This window comes from Ammospiza nelsoni, chromosome 18, assembly GCF_027579445.1.
Source record: "Ammospiza nelsoni isolate bAmmNel1 chromosome 18, bAmmNel1.pri, whole genome shotgun sequence".
Classification (NCBI taxonomy): domain Eukaryota; kingdom Metazoa; phylum Chordata; class Aves; order Passeriformes; family Passerellidae; genus Ammospiza; species Ammospiza nelsoni.
The window spans coordinates 552,048-565,238 of NC_080650.1; the positions used below are offsets into that span (position 1 = coordinate 552,048).

The 13,191-nt window shown below is 48.5% G+C and overlaps 1 protein-coding gene across 2 annotated transcripts in view; it reads left to right on the top strand.

Moving 5' to 3' along the window:
- Positions 1-13,191, top strand: part of RIMBP2 (RIMS binding protein 2) — a 56,308-nt gene that overhangs the window by 21,868 nt on the left and 21,249 nt on the right. For both annotated transcript variants that reach the window (XM_059485149.1, XM_059485148.1), the window contains exons 5-9: positions 2,229-2,279; positions 6,294-6,507; positions 10,052-10,203; positions 10,889-10,965; positions 12,477-12,586. In XM_059485149.1, coding sequence (XP_059341132.1) covers positions 2,229-2,279; positions 6,294-6,507; positions 10,052-10,203; positions 10,889-10,965; positions 12,477-12,586 — 604 coding nt within the window. The remainder of the gene's footprint in view (positions 1-2,228; positions 2,280-6,293; positions 6,508-10,051; positions 10,204-10,888; positions 10,966-12,476; positions 12,587-13,191) is intronic.

The window sequence follows — 13,191 nt, forward strand, 5'->3', positions numbered from 1 at the left end:
ACACATCACAGTTACCTTCCCTTTCAGGAACGTGCCACGTTTGTGTGGCAGGGGTTTGGTGCCCTGCACAGAAACTGAACAGCTCCTTAAACACCTCACTTCAAGGGCATTCTCCAATTCACAAATCACTTCAAGACTTTTTTTTCCCCCACACTGCAATTTCTCAGTATTCATTATAATACAAAAACCATGATGCTGAGTTTCAGTCTTGCCAAAGTCACTTAAAGCAGCAATTGTCTCAGTGCTAATGTTGATTCTCCCAATTGCTGGACTAGATGAAAACACAAATAATGCTGCTAATGATAATTTGGTAGAGAATTGGCATGAGGGACCTTCTCAGCAGAATAAAAGATGTATCTAATATAGTGCTTGAAATAGAACGCTGTAGTTGACCAAATGAAATCTTCCAGTTAATTTTCTTTTAGTCTTTCTCAATAAGTGCACTTAGGCACACTGCAAAATGCCATTTCTAGCTATATTCAGCTGTTATTATTAGAACTGCCTCATACATTTGGACTTAAATTCCTTGGCAAAGGAAAGAAAGGAAGATAGAGCATTTCTTGGTGATTTTTGTTACATTCTCCTCATAAATCCTGCTTTGGGCTGGCAGCACAAATCTGAGTGCTGTGACAGGGACCAGGCACAGCCCAGATTGGGCTGGATCTGTGTTCCACACAGTGCAACAAGCTCAAGGTAAATATTTTAAATAAATCTGTTATCTAAGGAGCTAAAACACATCAGTGCCAGCTTTACCGGGGGCTGCTGGCTCACATTTCACCCAGGGCTGGCCTCCCAATGGACACAGTGTGTTAAATTCTTCCTTCCCTTTTAGTTTTGGTTTTTTTGTTTTGTTTTAATTTGTTTTTTTGGGTTTTTTTATTGGAGTTGTCTTTACTGTAAGAAGTGTTTCCAGAGGGCATTGGGAAGCTGGGCAGTGACAGGATGGCATTTCTCAGCACACCTGGGTACCTTGTAAAGGTTCATGAGCCACCCACCTGCACCTCAGAGCAGAGCCAGCCCTGCTGCAGCCTCTGCTGCCACATCCTGAATGGAAATAAAGCTCATTCTGTTTTTAATACCTGCACAGACTGATCAGATTCTCAGCCCAGAGGGAAGAACACAGTATTGTTTGTGTTGATGGGGACTCTGCCTTTTTCTTGAGGCAAACCTTAATAAAGGCAGTCTGATGTTGAGGAGAGATAGCCATTGATGGAGGCTGTGTCATCATTTACCAGAGCTCTGGGCAGGTTTGATTAAATGTGTCCTGAGGGATGCTCCAGGCTCGCTGGCACCGCTGGCACCGTGTCCTTGTCACCAGAGTCACTGCTGGCACTGCTGGCACCGCTGGCACTGCTGGCACTGTGTCCTTGTCACCAGGGTCACTGCTGGCACCGCTGGCACCGCTGGCACCGTGTCCTTGTCACCAGAGTCACTGCTGGCACTGCTGGCACCGCTGGCACTGCTGGCACTGTGTCCTTGTCACCAGAGTCACTGCTGGCACTGTTGGCGCTGCTGGCACTGCTGGCACTGTGTCCTTGTCACCAGAGTCACTGTTGGCACTGCTGGCACTGTTGGCACTGCTGGCACTGCTGGCACCGTGTCCTTGTCACCAGAGTCATTGCTGGGTGCACAGGGCACGGCAGGGGCCTGTGGGGTTGGGTTGTGGTTTGGGGCTGTGGATTTGGAGTTGTGGATTTGGGTTTGTGGGTTTTGGTCTGTAGTTTTGGCCTGTGGATTTGGGGTTGTGGATTTGGAGTTGTGGGTTTGGCTTTGTGGTTTGGTCTGTAGTTTTGGTCTGTGGATTTGGGGTTGTGGGTTTGGGTTTGTGGGTTTTGGTCTGTAGTTTTGGCCTGTGGATTTGGAGTTGTGGGTTTGGCTTTGTGGTTTGGTCTGTAGTTTCAGTCTGTGAGTTTGGGTTTGAGGGTTTTGGTCCATGGTTTTGGTCTGGGATTTTGGTCTGTGGTTCAATCTGTGGGTTTGGGTTTCTGGATTTGGGGGTGCCCAGCAGAGCGTGTGGTGCTGCTCCAGCGCTGCGGATCCCCTGCCCTGAGAGCCAGCCCCCCAAAGTGATCCCTGCCATCCGGGGTGCCCGTCAGGGCTGGCACAGCGCCCTGCTGCTGGGCACGGCTCCGGCTGGCGCTGCTGTGCCCCAGCACGCTGCGTGTGCCGCGACTCTCTGACTCTCCTCCTCCTCCTTGTCCCTCTCTGTTCCTTTTCCCACCACCCAGGCTCAGGTTGAAGCCAAGAAGGAGCATGAAGGAGCAGTTCAGTTGTTAGAGGTAAGATCCCCTGGGCTCCCCTGCCTTGCCCAGCTCCCTTCTGAGCAGGGCAATTTACAGAATCATCACTGTGAGCATTTCAGGGAATATGTAGGCAAAGAGGGAATTTTTTTTCTCTTCTGATATAATTGCATCCTTATAATTATCAGATTTATAATTCAGTTAGGAGGGCATTAAGCTGAGCTGTTGGAAGTGATGTATGTTTCTCTTTTGGTACCATTTTTTGTAAAATACTATTAAAGGGAGTGATGAATGATGAGAACTTTGATTTATTAGGCTGGAAGTACAGCAGCAAATACCAATCAGTTACCTAGGTTTCCTAATTAAATACTGTCTAATAAACATAAAGCAACGTGTCAAAGGAGCAGAAACTGCAAACCTGATGAAAGAATTGAGATACTTCAGAAACCTTCAAAGGGTGAGGTGGAGAGAGAGCACTTCATTTTCTGCCTGAGGAAAAGGCATGGAATGGTTCTAAGTGTTAGTGTACATATCTTAAAGAACGTGCAAAATATGATAGACAATAGCACGTGCATTGGCAATATTTCATTTAGAAATTTGCTGTTATCTCAAGGCAATTTCCAGTCTTACCGTCCCACAGAATTTCTGTATGTACTTGCTGGCCGTGCCTCAGTGAAAGGTGGATTTTTCCTGGTGCATTGATCAACTTTTAAAAAAAATAAATTAAAGCAATTGTTTATTATTGTCTATAAAAGTTGATATTCCCACAGGGTGTGTTTTACTCATAGGCTTTCGTTAGCTTCATTTAGATTAAGTTTGTTTTAGCTTCCAGACTATAAGCTGAAGTTTTTATTTCATGTCTGGTGCAAAGTGTTTGATACAGGAAAACAGAAACAAGACAAGCAGGAGATTATTTACCCCCTCAAGCTGAGCACAATTCTGATTCAGCTGATTTGTCTGCAACCTCTGATTTGCATAACCCCAACAAGATTTCCAAAGCTTTTGCTTTTTATTGCCACCAGCACGTTATTTGTTAGCATTTTGTTTTGTGTGCCTTTTGGAGTTTCAGATTATTTTGTTTTGTGTGCCTGTTGCAGTTTCAGATTATTTTATTTCGCGTGCAGTGTCAGATCAGCAGCAGTGTTGATTTCTGGAGTGCTGTTTGTGTTGATGCATGTTTTTACACGTGTAGCTGTTTGAGAGACTGCTTTGAAATGTGAGAAATTACCCAGAACTGTTTTTATTTCTTTGCTTATTTCACATCTCTTTGTTCACTGTGTCGTGTTTGGGATTTGTTGCTTTGCCCTTCACCCAGAGCACCCTGGACAGCATGCAGGTATTTCAGGGCCCCATTCTGCTCTCCCTGTCCCGAGCCCTGCGCTTGTCCCTGGGAATGGGACCAGAGCCCTGCCTGGCCCTGCATGGACCTGTGCATTCACTGCTATGCAAGCGTGCTTGGCACTATTGCCTGGCACCAAACCATCCAAATCAGGGTCCTGTTTGCACAGGGAATGAGCCTGGGCATGTTTAACCAGAGCTCAGCCTGGTTTGCAGCCAGTTCCTCACCAGCATGCCAGCAGCAGTGGCTTGGTGCTTTCCTCAGGGCTGTGACCTTGTGGAGTTTGTCTGAATTCAGATTGTTCCTTGCCTTGTGGAGTTTGCCTGAATTCAGATTGTTCTTTGCCTTGAGGAGTTAGAATTAAGTTAGAATTAAGAAGGAAATATTTCACAGAAAGAGTGGTCAGAAACTGGAATCATTTACCCAGTGAGGTGGTGGAGTCATCATCCCTTGAAGAATTCAAAAAAAGACTGGATGTGGCACTTGCTGCCATGATCTAGTGAACAGTTAGAACATAGTCTGGACTTGATGATCTTATAGGTCTCTTCCAGTCTTGAACTTCTGTGATTCTGTGATTCTGTGAGTTTGTCTGAATTCAGATTGTTCCTTGCCTTGTGGAATTCAATCTGTTCCTTGCCTTGGGGAGTTTGCCTGAACTCAGACTGTTCTTTGCCTTGTGGAGTTGGTCCGAATCCAGATTATTCCTTGCCTTGTGGAGTTTGTCTGAATTCAGGCTGTTCTTTGCTTTGTGGAATTCAGATTGTTCTTTGCTTTGTGGATTTTGCCTGAATTCAGACTGTTCCTTGCTAGTGCAGGGACAGTTTTAGGTGATATTTGCACCCAAGGCCGATGTGAATTCAGACTGTTCTTTGCCTTGTGGATTTTGCCTGAATTCAGACTGTTCTTTGCTAATGCAGGGACTGTTTTGTGTGAAATTTGCACCTGAGGCCGATGTGAATTCAGATTGTTTCAGACTGTTCTTTGCTAATACAGGGACTGTTTTAGGTGATATTTGCACCCAAGGCTGATCTGAATTCAGATTGTTCTTTGCCTTGTGGATTTTGTCTGAATTCAGACTGTTTTTTGCTCAAAACCACAGCACAAAAATGAAAGACAAAAACCCCAAGCATTTCATGTTTGTGTAAAACTCCCACAATGTCTGACTCTTGCTGTTCTTGGTTTCGTAATCAGTCAGATGGACACCCTGAGATTTATTTAGCAGAAGTAAATTAATTTGTGTGTTATGAATGCAAGGAAATGATATCTTTAAAATTGACTCTAAATTTTAAAAAGTGTTTGTTAGAAGAAAAAGAACAAACAGGGCCACCTTGTACAGTAGAACATTGGATTTTTGGGTTCTTCTGGGTGCTGTCAGCATTTTCCTTCAGCCAGGATCTCTTTAGAGGTGCAGGTTGTTTTTTTGATATATAAAATGTGCAGGTTTTTTACACGAACAGAGAATGTTTTTTCCTTTAGAAAGCCCAAGCTCTCAGTTCAGCTGAAGGAGTTTAATTGCTATCCAGACTTGCTGTGTTAGCACAGCTGCTGAGCTACGCACCAGAGGGGTTTAATGCAGGAAGGTGATGTTTGCTCACCACAGAGCACAGCCTGGCATGGACACATGATTATAGCTTTCATTTGGCTGGTGTGTGAGCGTGCAGGTCTGCAGAAAGGGGCTCCACGCTGCAGTGCCTGCGCTGCTCTTGGCGTGGTTGGAGTCAGACCTGGAGACTCCCCCAGAGCCCCCCACGCCCTTGGTCCCACAGGGAATCACCCCAGAGCCCCCCACGCCCTTGGTCCTGCCTTCAGCCAGGGAATCACCCCCAGAGCCGGGGGGCTGTGTGCCCCAAAATCCATCCCAAATCCCCATCTTGGGGGCTGTGTGTCCTGAATCCCCATCCTGAATTCTGAGTCTGGGGGCCTGTGTGTGCCAAATCCCCACCCTGGGGGGCTGTGTGTGCCAAATCCCCATTCCAAATCCCCATCCTGGGGGGCTGTATATCCCAAATCCTGAGGCTGGGGGGGGCTATTCATCCCAAATCCCCATCCTGGGTGGCTCTGTGCCCCAAATCCCCACACTAGGGGACTCTGTATCCCAAATCCCCATCCCAATCCCCATCCTTGAGGGCTGTTCATCCCAAATCCCCATCCTGGGGGGCTGTCTGTCCCGAATCCCCATCCCCAATCTCCACCCTGGGGGCCTGTGTGTCCCAAATCCCCATCCTGGCGGGCTCTGTATCCCAAATCCCCATCCCCAATTCCCACACAGGGGGGCTCTGTGTTGGCTGGGAGGCTGTGTGTCCTGGATCCCCATCCTGGGGGCTGTGTATCCCCAGTTCCCATCCTGGGGGGCTCTGTTTTGGCTGGGAGGCTGTGTGTCCTGAATCCCCATCCCCAGTCCCCATCCTGGGGGGCTCTATGCCCCAAATCCCCACCCTGGGGTGCTGCGTATCCCCAGTCCCCATCCTGGGGGACTCTGTATCCCCAATCCCCATCCCCAATCCCCACCCTGGGGTGCTGTGTATCCCCAGTCCCCATCCTGGGGGGCTCTGTATCCCCAATCCCCATCCCCAATCCCCACCCTGGGGGCTGCGTATCCCCAGTCCCCATCCTGGGGGGCTCTGTATCCCCAATCCCCATCCCCAATCCCCATCCTGGGGGCTGCGTATCCCCACTCCCGTGTCTCCCCTGTCCCCGTCCCGCCGTGTCCGCAGGCCAAGGTGCGGGAGCTGGAGCAGAAATGCCGGACGCAGAGCGAGCAGTTTAAGCTGCTGTCGCGGGAGCTGGAGCGGTTCCGGCAGCAGGCGGGCACCATCGAGCTCCTGGGCACCTCCTCCTCCTCCTCCTCCTCCTCGCTGGCCCCGCCGGGGCCACCCGGGAAAGCCCTGGCACAGCTGATGAACGGCATCGCCACCTCCATCGGAAAAGGTGAGGGCCTGGGAGGGACGGACGGACAGACAGACAGACAGAGCCCTGGGGTGGACAGACAGACAGACAGACAGAGCCCTGGCACGGGCAGACAGACAGACAGAGCCCTGGCACAGACAGACAGACAGACAGAGACAGAGCCCTGGCACAGCTGATGAACGGCATCGCCACCTCCATCGGAAAAGGTGAGGGCCTGGGAGGGACGGACGGACAGACAGACAGAGCCCTGGGGTGGACAGACAGACAGACAGACAGAGCCCTGGCATGGACAGACAGACAGACAGAGCCCTGGCACGGGCAGACAGACAGACAGAGACAGAGCCCTGGCACAGACAGACAGACAGACAGAGCCCTGGCACAGACAGACAGACAGACAGACAGAGCCCTGGCACAGCTGATGAACGGCATCACCACCTCCATCGGAAAAGGTGAGGGCCTGGGAGGGATGGACGGACAGACAGACGGACAGAGCCCTGGGATGGACAGACACACAGACAGAGCCATAAAAATTTGAAAGTAAAACTTCCCAAAAAGAAAAAATAGTCTCGAGAGAAATGGAGAACATAAAGTAATAATACAAAAATATATATATATATATATCTGTACTGATGTTGTTAGACTTGCAGTCCCCAGCAGAGCCCACAGTGAGTGTTTACCCAGGATCTGTGCTGAACTTTCACCAGGCCATCTCCTGTTGCCAGAGGCAGCAGCTCCAGGTGCAGAGCTTTGTAAACCATCCATTATTGATAGGAAAGGACAAAGGCCAGGCAGGAGTTACCTGAGGACACCTAAAAACAGCTTCCATGTCAATCACACGTTATATTGTGTTATTCCACGTGAATCACAGGTTAAACTGTGTGCTATTCCGTGTGAATCACAGGTTTAATCGTGTGTTATTCCATGTGAATGTCACATTGCATTGTGTGTTATTCCATGTGAATCAATCACACATTGGATTGTGTGCTATTCCATGTCAATTACATGTTATATTGTGTTATTGTGTGTTACTCCATGTCAGTCATGTTAGATTCTGTTATTCCAGGTCAGTTACAAGTTAAATTGTGTGTTATTCCAGGTCAGTCAGAGGTTAAATTGTGTGTTATTCCATGTGAATCACACAACAATTAATTTAAAAGGAGAGGTAATTAGGTATTGAGCTGTCCTTCAGGAAGCAGTAGAGGTCCAGCCTGCATCACTGAGATTGATTTAATGAAAAATGGAAATCAGCTGAACATCTTTTAGGGCTCAGTCAAACTCTCCAAGCTAATTTATTCTTATTCTTATGCTAATGGGAAAACCTTTTTAAAAGCTTCCAAAGGTGCCAACCTGGGCTCTGCCAGTAACCCCTGAGTGAAACCTCAGCAAGCACAGCCAGCTCTGCACCCAGGGCATTCCAGGGCCTTCCTCCCTGGACCCTCTCTCCAAACCCATTGATTTTTGTGGGATTTGGAATCCAGCCCTTGTGTCTGACCGTCAGAGCTGCCTGTGGATGCACTTTACTGATAACAATAAACTCGTGTTTGAGCCAGGGGCAGGATTTCTGATTGCTGGAATCAGCCCTCTCTCAGGAATGATGGCAGAGTACAGCAAGTCCTCCAAACCAGAAGTGGAATTATTTTTATTATGTGTGGGGAAGAAAGAACACGAGAGGGAACACAGGGAGAGCTTTAAAGCAAAGCAAATGATGGAAATGAGATCAGTTTATGACCAGCTGCTTTGCCTTAATTGGTGATGTCTGAATGTATCAGGAAATGAAATAAACCCAGCCAGGATGGATAAGAGCATAAAAAGTTCACTTTAAACCTACAATAATGTCACAATCAGATATAGAAGCCTTAAGATTTAGTATTCATCAGTTAAGAGTCTCGTTTAAATGGTCTTTCTAGATAATTTAGGTAGCCCATATGGAATCTGCAACTGCAATAAATAAAATGGAGAGTCTAACTGTAATGCAAGCATGGACAGATTTCATTCTCCTGAAACATTTAAATTAGATCTCCCTAGACCCTTCCTCCACGTTCTGTACCCAGTGCCAGCAATCTGCAAACAGAGCCTGCAGGGTGCAGGAGGTCTGAGGCCAGCCAGAGGCTCCCTGAGAGTGAATAATCACAGTTGGCCCAATTATTTATGGCTTGGCTTGGGCAGGCTGGGATGGCAAACACATTAACAGCAAACAGAAGGAGCTGAATTGGCTAAAGGCTCCTGAACAGGGAGGACTTCCCTGTTATAGACGTGAGGAAGGTTCCAAGAATAAAAAACGTGCCCTTTTCCAGCCTGGGGATTGCCATAAGTGGGGCTGCTTGTAATTAATCTTTTGTGTGGTGAGTTGTGTATTTCCCTGCTGTCAATGTGCTGAAGCTGGCCTGCTGTAAATTACAGTGATGCAGAGAAAATTAATCATATTGGGCTGATGAGCACAGCAGAAGCCCCTCTGATGGCATTCCTGGAGCTTTTTCTCCTCTGCAGTGAGAACAAAGAGGTTCCTCTGCTAATTCCTGCTGACCTGGACTGGGAATCTGGAAATGCAGCAGCAGAACGTGGCTGCCCAGACTTGTGGCAGAGCAGGAGAGGAGATGCTGACCCTACACATGCTCAGGGGCTGGGTAATTAGAGCACCGGCTCGTTATGTTAACGAGAGGCAGGATGCACATGTGAGCTGTCGGCAGCAGCTCCCTGTGCCGTGCTGCAGCTCCTGCTCAAACCCAGCTCAGTCGCAATTCCTGCTCTGGGGACTCAGCCAGCAAAGGGAAAATGTGCCAGTGGCTTTTATCAGCTTTACTGGCCTCTCTGCCAGCCTGGGCCACCTCGGTCCTTTGGCTTCTCTCACCTCTGGTTTCCACCTGAGGCAGGAGGAGAGAAGAGAGTTCAGCTTCTTGTGATGCTCTCAATGTGCAGTACAATCCCTATTTGCCTTTCCTCTTTTTAAAAAGCACAGTAAAATATTCCAGAAGGATTTCTGGGGATGTTTCCTTCTGCACAGTCTGAGTTTCCATGTTTTGGGAGCTGCAGGGATGGCCTGGGATCAGATCAGTGTGCTTTGGTGTCAGTGAGGAGCCCCCAGGAAACACCAGGCAGGTGCTGCTGGCACTCCCTGCCTGCCAAAACCCAAACAGCTCCACTGCAAAATGAAATCCTGCCAGCTGCATCCTCAGCATTCCAGTCTCTTTTTGAGAAGAGAAATGCGTGGCTGGCTTCTGATTGCCAGTGGAGGACAGAGTGCCCAGAGAAACACGGGAATTCTGCAGTGCTGGGTGTGTTAGAGCATCCCTCAGCCTCCCCAGGCACACCAGGGACAGAGGTGCATTATTGCACTGGGGAAACTTCGCTCTGGGCTCTTTGGATGCAGATGCCTCCGCTTTGTGTGTTGTTTTGTTCCACGGTGTTGGTTTCAGCAGGGTACCCCAGTCTGGGAGCTGCAGGCTGAGGGGCTGCCCTGCTCTGCAGTGTGCCCAGCCCAGCCTGCGCGGGTGATGCTGCCCGGAGGGGACGGTGCCCTGCTGCTGTGCTGGGCACCACCCTGACTGTGTGTGCTGCGTCCTGGCAGGCCACGAGAGCCCCTCTGGAAGTCGCTGTGTGATCTCGGAGTTCATCAGACCCCTGCAGGTCTCTGGGGACAAACCAGAGCAGCTGTCTGTCAAACCCACCTTCCTGTCCAAGTCCAGATCTGGCGCCCCAAGATGCAGATTTGATTCAGACGTGAGTCCTTTCGAATTTTTGCGTGGTGGGAATTCCATGGGCGTATCTGAGGATTATCCTGGGGGGATATTTGTGTATATTTGTGTAGCAGCATTATTGAAAAGTGGAAACACTCACTGCTTTTTGAAGAGGCCACAGAAAAAGCAGCTTAGCAAGGAGACTTAGGGAAGCAGAACTAACAGCCAGGAACAGGAGAAGCAAACGTCAAATTTAATTCCTCTTTTCTCTTATTTTGAGTTATCTCTGGCTGAGAATGTCAAGCCCTCTGTTGCAGAGCTGAACGTTTTGTGCCTTCTGCAGTGTAATTATGTGATCCACTCTCACTTTATGCAAGCTCACAGAAATTAAGCTCCATTCCCCTTAGAGATACCCAGACCCAAGGGAGGGTGTGTGAATTAAATCTAAAAAACGAAACATAATGCTGGGAAGTCTGAAATCAATCAGTCAATAAATAAATCAATAAATCGGTGATACTCTGCAATGGCACTGGTTGTTCCTGTTCTAAATTCAGCATTTGTTGTAAGTGGATTCTGCCCTTCTAGGTAAAATGAACCAGTTGTGCTCCATGTTAGAATTTAACTTTTTTCCTTGATATTGTATGTTCACTGATTCTATCACCTGTCAGGAACACTGTTCATTCTTCTTTTTTTGTAACCACATTATCTTTTTTCTCCTCCCCCCACAGATGGATAATGATCAGAATTCCAATACCTCAAAGCAGAGATATTCTGGGAAAGTCCATCTTTGCATTGCCCGTTACAGGTAAAGCCCCCTCTCCTCACAGACCCCACACTCAGCTGGAACATTCACCAGCAGCTTTGGCTCCCCCCCTTCATACACTGAATTATTGCATGGAATTATTACATGCACAGCAGAGCCTGCCCCAGCTTTGGCTCCCCTCATTCATACACTGAATTATTGCATGCATAGGGTGTCCTGGGGAGCCTGTTCAGAGCCTGTCCCAGCTTTGGCTCCCCCCATCCATACACTGAATTATTGCATGGAATTACTACATGCAGAGCAGAGCCTGTCCCTGTGCCCCAGCTGGCAGAGGGGGCTGAGCTCTCCCACTCCCCTGCATCCCTCCAGTGTCTAAATCAGATTAAATAAATGGGCACCTCCTGCTCTAGAGAGGAGTCACAATCTCTTCTTTTCAATTACTTCCTCAGGCAAGAGGAGATTTGGTGTCCGTGACTTTGCACATGAAAATTTCAGGCATGAGGGACTGTCATGATAAAAATTTCAGTGGCTAGCAGTTTCTTTCAGGATACATATGGATTTAAGTACTTCACAAGTACTTTTTGTCTCTCAGAAGCTTCTCTTAGATGTAGCTCACTGGTTTTGTCTTCTTTTACGTTGCCTCTGTAGAAGTTTAATGAAGTGGTGTAAAAAGAACATAAAATTGAATAGAGTAACTGGAAAAGAGTTTGCTTTAATTCGCAACTGAGTTTGCTTTAATTCACTCTAGAAAATAAAGATAATTTGGCCACTGTCTATCAAGAGCCCTGAGTGAGAAACGTCTAAGTGCATCTTGCAGGAACTGGTGTAAAAGGAACATAAAATTGAATACAGTGACTAGAAAAGACCCCCACAACTGAGTTTGCTTTAATTCACTCTAGAAAATAAAGAGAATTTGATCGGGGTTAATCAAGAGCCCTGAGTGATAAGTGTCTAAGTGCATCCTGCAGGAAGGGATGTGGGTTTAGGGGCAGAGGGGACCTCACAGGCACAGACAGCCCCAGGCCCATCAGGAGGAGCCTCAGGAGGGATGCAGAGGCTCTGCCTGGAGGAACAGCCCTTGGTGGAGCTGCATCCCTGTGCTGAGCATCCCTGTGCATCCCTGTGCTGAGCATCCCTGTGCATCCCTGTGCATCCCTGTGCTGAGCAGCACTGTCACCCTGTGCTGAGCATCCCTGTGCATCCCTGTGCTGAGCATCCCTGTGCATCCCTGTGCATCCCTGTGCATCCCTGTGCTGAGCAGCACTGTCACCCTGTGCTGAGCATCCCTGTGCATCCCTGTGCTGAGCATCCCTGTGCATCCCTGTGCTGAGCATCCCTGTGCATCCCTGTGCTGAGCAGCACTGTCACCCTGTGCTGAGCAGCACTGTCACCCTGTGCTGAGCATCCCTGTGCATCCCTGTGCTGAGCATCCCTGTGCATCCCTGTGCATCCCTGTGCATCCCTGTGCTGAGCATCCCTGTGCATCCCTGTGCATCCCTGTGCTGAGCAGCACTGTCACCCTGTGCTGAGCATCCCTGTGCCTTTCCCCACAGCTACAACCCCTTCGATGGACCCAACGAGAACCCCGAGGCCGAGCTGCCTCTCACGGCAGGGAAGTACCTCTATGTGTATGGGGACATGGACGAGGATGGCTTCTATGAAGGTACTTCTTATTGAACCTCTGAATTCCTAATAATTCATGCAGATTGAAATCAGCTCCTCTGTCAGGCACGCTCCGAATTCTCTCCTCCGTCTGCTCTAAAATCGGGTGCTAAATTTGGCTTTATCGCCGTGGTGTTAATTAAAAGAGTTTCTGCACCAGCAAAGCCGCTCCTTGCAGGCAGAGCTAATTATAAAATATTTTATAGTGTCAGCTTTTCCTGCTGGCGAGATTGAAGTTGACAAAAAAGCTTACTGGCAGTTCTGGTATTTCCCTTAATAAACCTTTCTGCTCCCAGGCCAGGATGTTGTTTATGCACTGTCACTCATCCCCTGCCCCTTATCCTGCCCACTCTCAGGGCACTGCCATGGACGAGCTGTTGTCCTGTTGGAATTCAGGACGTCCTGGATTGCTCAAACCCCTGCCAGGGGGCTCAGAGACTCTGGCACAGGGCCCAAGACCCCTGTGGTTTTGATTATCACCCATGGAGCAAATTACCAACCCTGTATGAAGATCTGCAAGCCACAGCAGTTTAAGTGGAATGATAGTGAATTTATCACGGGGTGAAAATATAGATTTTTGGGGTTTTTAGAATGGGGGGTTCGGGG